The following is a 12,536-nucleotide window of genomic DNA, read 5'->3' on the forward strand; positions in this document are numbered from 1 at the left end:
TGTAGTAAAAAAATCATATTTTATTGAAACCATGCAACTTTGTTATTGGACATTTTCTTCTAATATTGTCCTGATTAAAGATATTAGGAAAATCTGATACTTTTCGATTACTTTGTATACATACATACGGTGTTTAAAAATTTTCGGATTCTCTTTCCTGATCTCGGAAACTATTGTTCAGAGATAAAAATAATCTGTAAAAAAATTCTACAACTTTAAATGGGATGTAAAATGTACTATTCATGACCTTAGGTAAACTTGCCAACGTTACATAAAGGTAATTTTTATTTTTTTTTATAAAATCTACCATATCTCATTAGATATTCTTATGGTTTAAAAGAGAGCTTTCCAAAACATTACAATAATTTTTTTTGTAAAATATTTTTTTTAATATAAAGTTTAAAACATACATTACCATCGACATTTAAGTTTTATATTTAAAAACAATACTTAATAAAAAAATATTTTATTATAGTATTTTGAAAAACTTTTAAAATATACTGCTTAAATGTGCAATAAAAAATAAAAACAAACTTTATATAAATTTCCACGAACGTACAGTGTGAAAAAAAGTAAAAAACTTAAAAATTTTTTATAGGATATTTTGATTGTTTTATTGCACATTTGTATAGATCATTTCGAGATCTTATTAAAATACTATAATAAAATATTCTTTAACTTCTGTATAGGTTACTTTTATCTCAAATCAGTAGTTTCCGAGGTCAGGGAATTTCAACTTTTTAAACACTTTGTATAAGTAATAAGCTGTAAAATGTTTTAAAGTACAAATATTTAATATAAAGGTCGATTATGCAAACTGTGGTATTACTTAACAGTTTTGCAATTATGCTGCGATATTATCGAATACAATTTCATTTGAATGATGAATACAACATTTGCATAGAAAACATACGCTGGTGATTGCGCAATTGTACATTGATCATTAAGTTGTTACAACGGTTGTACGAAACTGTATACTGACCATTTTAAATATACAGTTTTAATAAGTAATGTATTAGATAGAAACAGTTTTAATTAGAGTATGATTGATTCCATAGAAGTGGTAATAAATCCCCTTCTCTTAGTCACTTTTATTTTTGGTTGTGGGATTTTAAGATATCCAATTGATCAACCGAGATATTGCTTGAGTATTTTTTATATATTAAGTGTGTGGAGTGTTTATGCTTATACGTTTTATTATTTAAAAATTCAATATTTTGGAAAGACAAATAATGTGTTTAATAATTTTCTATCTTCCTTTATGACGAGAACAAATTTGTTTGTAACAATGATATCTATAATTACCACTATTCATAAACATGAGGTATAGTTCTTTTAAATAATAATATGTTAATCATATACATATAAATTAAATATATAACGTTCAATTTTATTTTTTAATTTTAGTTTAATTTTATTATTTATTTAACAAAATTAAATTCAATGCTATTTTATTATCTTTTCTACGTCAATAAACTTTAGATATTTTTATTAATTAAAACGTTAAGTAATAAATATGATTCTTATTATATCTTGCATCAAATAATACAATAAAATTTATATTATAAGATGCGGTAGTGTCTCACGCAAAGTGAACGTACAATGAGACCGACCGTGTGTCTTTACACGAGTCGCTTAATTCAAAATAACTGATATTATTAAATCTTAACATTAGTTGAATTGATCAAATTCTAAGTAGATTCGTTAAAAAGCATGTAATTGATCTAGATATAAAAATGTGCTTATATTTTTTATGTACGTATTGTACAAGCAGAGATATCACAGCGCAAAGTTTAAATCGGCAAATTATTGATTAAGCAATGTCAAGGTCGTCATTGATCTTTTACAAAATATTCTTTTTGATTTGTCGATAAATACAGGGTGTCTTACCACATATGGACCATACAGCGGATTTAGACATATTGGAAATATAAGTAAAAAAGTTCTATACCATTTTATAAAATTCTCAACCGTTATTGAAATAAAAAATTAATTTATCAAGTGTAAGAGCGACAAGGAAGCTGCGAGTGAGTGAGCGCGACAGGCGAATAGCTAGGAATAGCGTCGTCGTCTGTCGCGCTCACTCACCCGCATCTTTTTTGTCGCTCTTACGCTAGACAAATTAATTTTTTTTTTCAATAACGGTTAATAATTGTACAAAATAATATACTACAACTTTTTTACTCATATTTCCAATATCTATCTAAATCCGCTGTATGGTCCACACGTGATGGGTGTTCCTGTATAACACTCTTACGTAATATTGATATAAGTTCAGTTGATAATGTTATCGTTATCGATTCATGGATTTTATTAATGCGTATTCGTGAACTTTGACATCTTTATAATAAAACTAAGAAAGATGTGTTTAGAATTTCGTATAAAGGGTGTCTGAAAAACAGTGTTATTTCAAATGTAACTCCTGATAACTGTGGTAAGTAAATAAGTAATAAGAATTGAAAAGGAAAAGTCATATCATTTTACAAAATTTGTAATTGTCAAGTAACAAAATGAAATGTCAGAGCGAATTGTTACACCGTGGTCGGTGCAAGAAGTCCGTCCTCTCGGACTGTAGGATAAACCCGCGGAGGTGTACGGGAGTCTCAAATAAAGATGCTGGTTCAATTGTTAAACTTTTTCATTTATTTGCACACTTACAAGAAAGATTAGACAACCCGAAAATTCAAAAAAATATGATACAATGCCCACATTCTGAGCTCACTTTTAGAGGTGCTTTTATAAAGGCGCCTGTAAATGTGTGACCAACTTTAGAGGCGCGCTGCTAAAGTCGCCCGTATTCTAAGCACACATTTAGAGGCGCCTTTAAGATAGAGGTACATTTATGTGTACCAGTTAATTATTTTTTCTTTAACGCGATCAAAAAGCGCACATTTTCTTTAATTAACCAATATTTCTGTCAAACTTTCCGTTTATTATAAAGAGTGACGGCAAAAATTCTTGTTTTTTTTTATTTTTTAAATGATGGGTCGATATTAATCCCTGTAAAAATGGGAAAAGTGATGAATTATGAGAAAATATCACTTTCACTTTTTTAAAACTTTGAAACCATGCGTATGTTCGTCCTAAAATTTTACTGGGATTAATATCTCATTATAGATTGGTATTTATAGTTACTTATTTCAAAATTATTTTAAACAATGTCTTAAAACAATGATACGATTCTGTAATTGGTTTAAAACCAAATAAAACTGTACTTAAAACAATCTTTAAAATAAGGACGGACTATGAATATTAGCATATAATATTATTTGGCATGAAAAAAAGTTTTAAATGTGTTACGCCAGGAGGATTAATTTTATTTAATTAATTAATTGGAAGGAATTCCTCAGAATGGACTTTGCCGGTAGGGTAGGGAGGTGACGTACCACCGAATTTATGCGTGATTCGAAATTCGAATCTACACGATTTTACGCGCAGATAATTATTTGGATTTCAATTGAGCGCGTAAGTGGTTCTTTTTAGAGAAAGGAAATGAATCCTTATTCTCTGGGATAGAACCGGGCGTGATTGATCGCTTAGACGGGATAGTTTAGGGAAATAATTAAATAATTAACCCACGATTTTAATAACACTAAATTAACATTTTAATTAAAAACAAAGTGACTCTAATTACAAAAATCAAAAGAAATCCATAGATGACAAATAAACAATTCAGAAAACTCATACAGCTCGTTTAAAATATAAAAATAAAGTAACAGTTTTTACTGAACAAATCAAATAGTAAGAAAACGGTAATAGACGAATGAATAGATATAATTTTAACATGGCGGTGTTGAGTATTTTACAATATTTACATGAGTGTAAGGGTGTGCGTGTGTGTGTGTGATTATTAATCTATAGTGACCTCCTCGATTTCCACCACCCTCGCCGTGGATCTCGGGAAAACAAGGTCAATTAATCGCATCGGAGCCAGGAAAGGAAATTCCATCCCGGAATAATAAATGAAAAAATGAGAATCAGGATCAGACCGAGCTGCCTGAATCCTGATTTCCTCTGGCTCGAAGTGGTCAGGGCCGATGGAGAAGGCCCTTTCCGGGACAGGATCTGTCCACGGAGTACAGGCCCTGCGGAGGAGCTCCAGGAGAGGATCTATAACCTCTCTCGGCTCTGGATGCTCCTCGAGGATCTCTATACTCGGGACCGGAGGTTGATCGGGGAAGTCTACTCCTGGGAGAGAGATTGAGTCATCCTCACCCAGAGAGTCGGCTTCCTCAGGTTCGAAGGGAAAAGGAGGTGGTGAAAGAGGAGAGGAGCAGGCTCTTGGCTCATCTCCGGGAAACCGTGGCTCGGAGACGAGGGAAGAATTCGGAGTATAAGAAGGAGTCGTGGGGCGGAATAATTCCGATCCAGGCTCCGTGGACTGAGACGAAAGATTTCGGTCGTCGGAAGGATTTGTAACAGACTCCTCTTCTTCCGGGAAATAGCCGAATAACGGTTCCGGATCGCCGCGGATAGGAGATGGTGGCGGTGGGCCTGGACGAGGAGACCAAGGTCTCTCCTCGTGGCGCGCGGGAGACACAAAAACCTCTTCACTTGGTGCCGCCGCGAGAAGGTATTGTATGAAGAAGCGGCGGACTAACTCCCTCAGATTTTTGATCTGCTTATTCCGCCGCGCCCGACTCTTCTTCAACGTTTTCTTATTGAGAGATTCCACTAAAATTATTAATTGATTTTAATTAAATCTGAATTGAATTTTTGGAATGTTTAATAACAATGGAGGGAAGGAGATTCGTCACCGACGAATTCCGAAGGTCTCGATCCGCCCATGAAAGATTCCGCATAATCTATCTTTGGCGAGAACCGCTTGCCGATTCTTTAGCCGAGAACAGTCGCCAAAGTTCCAGCAATATTTCGCGGCGTTAACCACAGAAAATCGCTAGTTTTTCGACAGCATGTCTCAGCCGGTGTTCGGGAGCAGATATTCTCACACATTTAACAGATCACAGGAACAATCAGAACAAAATCAAAACCGCGGAGCCTCGACTCGGACATTTCTTTCTCTCAGACAACACTTGAAAACAACTAATTAAGATAAATACATTTAGTGGAATCGTGTTTTTCGCCCAGATACATATTAAATCGTTGGGACTTACTTTTAGGAGATCTTCAAACTGCTTCTTCGGATTGGCTTGCACACTCAAGACACTCACGTGAGGTTTAAGTAAACTTATTCGGTTGTAGCTGAGATGCAAGAGAGCGTGCTCAGCCTGAGCACAAGATTTTATAAGCTCGGAAAAGGGGAGGACTCTTCCCGAATTTTCATTTTTCTGAGATTCTAATCTCTCATTTGCAGAGCTTATTCCTCCACTTTTCCTATCTCAAAATTATTGGGCACTCGCACTTCATCCCTTCTCTATTTTAAGTTTTCGCCCTTAGTTTCTAGATTTTGGTGAGGAGTTCCCGAAATCCATTGGTTTTAAGGAAGTAATGTCCCTACGAAGCACCCCCGCTTCAACGAGTTACCCCTTCCGAGCCTTCCAGAATTTTTCTATCATTTCCATCGAGAGATGGTTAGGTAACTCTTACTTTCCATATGACATATGGTTACCTGGCTTTATTGCCTTTGCCTGCGTCACATACTCCGGTAATTTCGGGTCTCTCGCGCCCTTGGTTTTTCTAAAGCTCGGGATCGGTACGCAATTACAATTTTAAGAAAAAGTTATTTTTCTTTTCCTATGACAGACAGGTTATCAAAGTTGAAATATTTATGAGCTCTTAAATTTTGATTTTTTTGTGTTATGTCTAGACAAATTCTTTGTCTGACATCCGTTGGCGCCCGTTCGCAATTTGTTGCATGTTTTTTATGCTTCCACGCAACAAATTGTCCCGGAATATGTGGACGTCTATTGAATTTATTTTCTGAAAGACTCCGAAATTCCTTTTTTTATATTACAATGGACTACGGTCTACCTTCCCCTTAACTAAAATTTTAATATACGTCGAAAAAAAAAAAAAAGAGACGCGGAGTCGGAGACGTAACAAATGTTAAGTTTAAAAAAATAAGTCACGTTCGCCGTCACTCTTTCAAACGAGTTTATTTTATTCCAAAAATCTCGCGGATCACAATCACGAACTAAATTTACTTCCAGAACTTCGATCGCATAATTAATTTCGTGAATAATATCCACGGTTAACATGTTTAAAGTAATTAAAAAATTAATTTTTAGTCGCTACACGCTGTAACTGGTGCAGTAAGTTAGAATAAAACAAATTATATTTGATTTACTTCAACTCATTGTACTAGTGTGCATCAATTCAGCAGTGCAGCGACTGAGAACAAACTTAAGATGATTGAAATTAATCTTACGACACTCACTTGAAGGCATCTTTTATACATACGCGCATTTTCAAAATTGAAATTTTTTTAAATCGTTTTAATACAATTAATTTTACTACATGAAGTTTCGTTTACTCCTAAAAACTTCGCGTATATAGTTTTTTTAAACAAATTTAATTAATTAACGTTGCCACTAATTAGTTAAGTCGCGATACGGGTCCACCTGTCAAATCGCATGGGTGCCGCCATATTGGATTTTCGCTAAATGTGTCGATAAATGTGCTACAGACCACATTTAGCGGCACATTTAGCGAAAGCCTATAAATGTGCTATAAAAATGGGTTCAGAATAGCTTTTTCGAGATAAAAGCGCACATTTAGGCTAAAAGTGACTGTCACTTTTAAAGGTGCCTCTAAATGTGAGCTCAGAATACGACCACTTTTATAAAACCACTTTAGTTAAAGGCACCTCTAAAAGTGAGCTCAAAATGTGGGCCTTTGTGTGCATGTAGAGTAGTTAATCTGTAACACAAAACTATTTTTTGTTTGTGCTAAATTTTACTTAAAAGGGGTGAAATCACCCCTTATAAATAAAAAGGTTTTTTGCTTTTTTTGATATAACTCGAAAACTATTTAAGATATCAAAATAGTTTCATACAAAAATTTTATAGTAAAAACACTTATATTTAATTGCAGTAACAGAATTAGATAAAAAAATTTTTTTAATAAAATTGCTTATAAAATTACAAAAAAAAAAAAATGTTTTCTAATTTGATTATTGCAGTTAAACGGAAATTTCTACCATAAAACTTTTGTATAAAACCTTTTTTGTTATCTTCAATAATTTCCGAGTTGTATGGAGGAAAGTGAAAAACTTCTACATATGAAAATACTTCATTTCTGTAAGAATTATATTTGAGCCGCAACTAAAAATTTTTTATTTGTTACTCTATATGCGTAAAGCTTCTCATTATAAGAACGATTTAATCAGGTTAATACGCTCAATAATAATAATAAGATTTTCACCAAAAAAAATTAGAGAATCTTTAAATATTCAACATTGTGAAATTTTATGTGCAATAATTCATCTTTAATATAAAACTTTTTTGTTCGTGCTTCAATTCGAGTGACTGATTATAAAATTGAAAGTAAATGTAAACTTTGCGTGATCTGTCGAACGACGAGAAATAACAACAAAAATGAAACGGAGTCAGGTTGTGTCGATAACTTTGTTAAACTTTCCGATTAACTTGACGCGGATGTTTCTGATTCTTGACTCTTAAAATTTTAATGAGGAAATTTGTATAAAAATGTAACAATGTTTGAATTATAATTTTTATAAATTTGCATTAGTTTTCATTTATTTAAACACATTATTTGCACGTACTTGAAACGTTTACATTCACTGTTTGTACATGCGTTTCATAATTATACATTGTAAGAAGTGTTCAAGTGTAAAACGGTAGATATGCTAAAAATTACGGATTATAATTAGTACAATAATGGTATTCTTTATAAAAATGTTTAAAACAGAAATATTCACCACACTATGTACAGCGTATAAAAGCATCCATTTCACAAATTTTACATTTAGGTATATGTTTTTCATTTTTAAAGTAACAGAAATCCACTGAATTTTAAAATTCTCCAGAATGCGTTTCTACGTATCCGCTTTTAAACCAAGCATATTTGAAAAGATTTTTGAACCTAGGTGAAGAAAGCTGATTGTGCGTTAGTGATTGCAACTTTATTATTTCATTACGGGAATGTAAATTGACATCTCTTTCTTAGAAAATTACATTATCTGAAAATGTGCGTACAAAATTTTTCCAAATCCGGAATCCAAACACATCTAAAGGTTGAATCATACCCGTCGTTTTTTTTGGAATGGTTGCAAATTGTACTTCTTTTTCTTTTGGATTCAATTGCTGTAACTGGCTGGGGCAGTGACTCGTCCACGAGTCAAGTAGTAGCATGCTTTTACGACCAGTATTTGGTAGGGACACTTCGCTAAACCAAGTTTTAAAATGTTCAGATGTAAGTTTCTCTGATTTCGAAGCTTGAATATAGATGTTAACTGAACGGAAAAGAGATTCTTCCATTCTTGGACCAAATGTTCCAGTAGATTCCTTTAAAACCAAGTATAATGGTGAAAGAAGACTTCCACTTGCTGAAATAATCAGCATTATAGTGTAACTGTGTGTCGTAGCAGATACCGATTGAAAAGTTGCTTCAACTGTTTTCATTCCTATTTTCGCCAATGTTCGCCCAGAATGTATTTTAAGGTTGAAGCCACTCTCATCTGCATTATAAATTTCTTCAACTCTAATAACTGGAATGCTAGATTTTACGTTTGAAACTAACGATTCTGCGATATCTCGTAGATTTTCTATACTTTCAAGCGTAACTCGCGTCCTGGATATTGTTATTTTACGGGAAACAATTCTATGTACATTCTTAAATTTCCAAATCCACCATTTACTTGCCTTAAATTTGAGTAAATCCACTTGATTCTTTGCTTCTAAGGCCCATAATCTTAATTTTATATCATGTAAAATAGTTTTTCTATCACAATCTGCTTCAAACTTTTGCAGTACATATTTTGTTATAAATGCAAATTTGTCTGCAATTGTTCCATCTTTCTCTATACTCATTTCCCATCTATGTAGCTGTTGTAACAATTTAACTTTGCGAAAACGGTTTTGTACACTACTTAAAGTTCGACGTGTCTTTTTTCCGCTTTTCCAAAATTCAACAGTTTTTCTTTTGTAATAAAAACCGTTTATTTTATCTTCATCATCAATAATGCATTCTTCAGATTCAAATATGTTTTCTTCTCTTTCTGCTGGTGTAATATACTCTACAACTTGTACAAGCAGTTCTTGCAATTGTCATATCGTATAATCACAATGTTATTTAATACTCGATCGTTCTCGAAGCCGGGACAATCCCGTAACTTTATGCCTTTGTCTTTTAAGAAGGAAGTTAGGCATCTACCAACGCCGTTGAAGTCAGTCGTTATCTGGACTTTAGAGAGAACAGAGCTACTCCTAAGTGCTATATACTCCTTAGAATCTTTCGCGCGCCGCCGTTTTATTTGTATTAATACGCGTACAATCACGTTGCATATCCGCGAATCTCGAGAACTCGCCACAATTCTGGCATTTTAGCGTGCTACCGCTATTCAGTTATAAAGCTTCCGTCCTCGCGCGACGGCAAGTCTGTGTATTGTTTTGTTAATAAACAGTTGAGTGACTTTTTTTTTTTGTTTAAAAGTGATTCAGTTTTGTTTTTAAATCCTACTCTTTTCCTATTGTTTCAAGCGATCTCAAACAATGTACTTTAAATTCAAATGGAGTTAATGGTGTTTGTGTTGTTACGTCCGAAGCCTGAAGTCGAAAGAGATTCAGGAAAATCGGAAGGTTACCGATGCAACAGGGCAAAAACTTTTTATTGCTGCTGATACAAAGGAAGGGATTGTATCGTTGCGGCAGAGGCGCACGAGATAAGGTTTCGATCTCGGGTCAACGCCTTAATAGACGCTTTCACACAACTTTCGAAACGCGTGCGGCCTATGGCTCTTTTTTAATAAAAGAATTTAATCTTATTTATTGGGATAAGGCCGCACAAGTCTTAAGCAAATAAAAACCGGAGCTTGATTGTGTGGTAATGGTAATTGGTTTTATTGAAACAGTTTTACAATTTCATTGTAAACTATTGCTTAGATAATTGAATATACTTTACAATTATATTTGTCTTTTGCTTTAAATAAAATATTGTAGGTGTTTGTGAATGTTCGCGGGTGTACAAATTTTCGGTATGAGTAACTTTACATGTGGTTTTCTTGATAGATGTGTGAATGGCAGTGTGCGTGAAAGTGTCGACAGGGCGGGGAAAAATGGGAATAATGAGAGGTTCTAGGAAAAAAAGGCGGAGGATGAGTTGACCCGAAGGGACAATTGCTTATCTCTGCTCTGTTCTTATAATGAATATGATGAGGACCTGTCCAAAAACAATTTCTTTCAGGCTGTTCGACTGGAAATGAGCATGACGAGCAAGAAAGTGATGTACGAAATTTGGAATTTCTTCCGCTTTGATAACCACACATATAAAAGGCACAGCGTGGTAATTGAGATTCGCAATTGTAAAACCCTGGGGTTTTTCGGTTAGAGGAATATTGATAATTTTCGGTTTCGCAGAAACGGGGATTCTGTGGGTTATTGTTGAGAACGTAGGTAGAGGAGTTTTCTTCGGGGTGAGGAACAACGGTAGGTTGACGGGATATTGAGGTAGAAAATTCTAAATCTATGAACGGGTGATAGGTTTCAGGTTTTGAAGGAGGTTAAGAATTTGACGGGAATAGATGCGAATCAATTTCAAACGGGGGGTATATTAGCGTTCTTTTATTAGATTGAGAGGCTGGAGGAATGGATTTATAACGCGGCGCCGTTTGAGTAATATCTGGTGTAGTGTATGTAATGGAATTCGTAAATAAACGCGAAAGGGTTGAATTAAGATTTGTTAATGGTCCAGATGAAAGAGGTCGCAAGTTCTCTGTGGGTTGCTGACGCGTTAAATTCATGGGATATAACACTATAATTTTCAGGGTTTTATTAAATGTTGTAATATCTCTCTTTAGAATTTATTCTCTAACTCACTTCTGCTGGTTGCGGCTTGAAGTCTGGCTGTCTTAGTTGCTGCTTCCTCAGGGGTAGGCTTGATGATGGTCTCGTATTTTCCATTTGAGTAGGTTGGTGAAGGCATCGAGTCTCTGATCCACAGATGTTGCATGGAGTTCTTCTAGAAGATTTCTTCCTTCCACTTGTTCGTTCGCGAGGAAATCGGACAGAGTCACGATCTTAATACTTTGATTCTAAATTCGGTAGTAGTCTTCGAACTAAAATTGCGAAGCTTATACAGGGTGTCCCAGTTAATGTAAAAAAGTTCTTAGTTGTAGGTTGTGCTTCCGAAAATAAGTAGAAAAGTCCTATACGGTTTTGTAAGTTAGGTGTTAATAACCGAGAAAATAATATGTAAAGATTTGACGCCCCCCGTGCGAGTAAGAACGCGCTGCTGAAAGCTACCGAGACGTTAGTGGACCTAGAGGTGTGGCTTATCTTACTCTATTTACAAAGAAATAAGTAATCTATAAATCTCTGTAAATAGAGTGGTGGTGTGGCCCATCCCACTTTATTTACAGAGATTCCGTTCCTTAGTTGTTGCCAGGCGCGATTATATGTATATTATTTCCTTTGATGATCGTTGCGAAATGCTTGTTTGTTTCGGCACCTCTGTACATGTTAATTTAGACAGATCCATCGTACATCTTTATTTTAAAATTTCTATTGTAGAACCGACGTCTCTATTTTATCTAGGATAATAAAACTGAAAAAAGGAGGTCACAGTGTCCGTACTCTTGCTATGCAACGGGCTTTTCTAAGTGTCAACGGCTGCGGGAGTCTTTGTCTCGTTTTACGACTTTTCGCTGATTAGTCAAAAACATGCTGCTCAAGGCGATAACATGTTAAGACCAATTTAGGTTTTACGACCGTATTATTAGCCGAAATGAGCTGTCCACTTCCGGCTACTGTACGGGTTATCTCATGGGGTATGGGAAAAGATTTCTTCCCCCAAATTCCTTTTTAATATTTTTGATTGGTAACGCCTCCGTTTACTATAGTATATTGTCTCGATGCTCGTGGACCTTAGTTTTTTGGTCAGAGTTATTAAAATAGTGCTCACTGAGAAGACGACTGTGCAAGAAACGGCTCTAGACGTAACAGTGTAATACTTGCAATTGAAAATGTCGTTGCTAACATATTAATTACGTTTGCAATATTAAACGATGTCATATTAAAGAAAATTGTATTCAAAAAATATCACAAACTTTTCAATATAATAATAACAGATTGCTTTAAGTGAAGATGTCATATTAAAGAAAATTGTATTCAAAGAATATCACAAACTTTTCAATATAATAATAACAGATTGCTTTAAGTGAAACTGGGAATAATATTTCTGACATATTTATATAAATCAAGAGACGCAATAAAACTCATTTTTATAAAATAATGTACTCAATTTATTTTCTCGTAACAAAAAAATATATATTTCAAAATCAAAACGTACTTTACAAAGCAAGAAACTTTTATCGGATGTCACCGACGTCGGGGGTGAACCCGCGACTACTACCATGAACCCAACAATAAAAGAAAATTAAAGGTAGTACAAAGAATTTA

The 12,536-nt window shown here is 34.3% G+C and overlaps 1 protein-coding gene across 1 annotated transcript; it reads right to left on the reverse strand.

Moving 5' to 3' along the window:
* Window positions 1–7,184: 7,184 nt before the first annotated feature.
* LOC139106067 (uncharacterized) lies at window positions 7,185–12,035 on the reverse strand. Its single transcript, XM_070662548.1, has one exon. It carries the CDS (start codon window positions 8,949–8,951, stop codon window positions 8,085–8,087), a length of 867 nt encoding a protein of 288 aa, XP_070518649.1. The 5' UTR covers window positions 8,952–12,035; the 3' UTR covers window positions 7,185–8,084.
* Between the last annotated feature and the right edge of the window lie 501 nt (window positions 12,036–12,536).

The sequence above is a fragment of the Cardiocondyla obscurior genome, linkage group LG10, assembly GCF_019399895.1.
Source record: "Cardiocondyla obscurior isolate alpha-2009 linkage group LG10, Cobs3.1, whole genome shotgun sequence".
Taxonomy (NCBI): domain Eukaryota; kingdom Metazoa; phylum Arthropoda; class Insecta; order Hymenoptera; family Formicidae; genus Cardiocondyla; species Cardiocondyla obscurior.

Bases quoted from the DNA above. Each gene is read 5' to 3' on its own strand.
- LOC139106067 (XM_070662548.1), bottom strand. From the start codon at position 8,951: ATGAGTATAGAGAAAGATGGAACAATTGCAGACAAATTTGCATTTATA.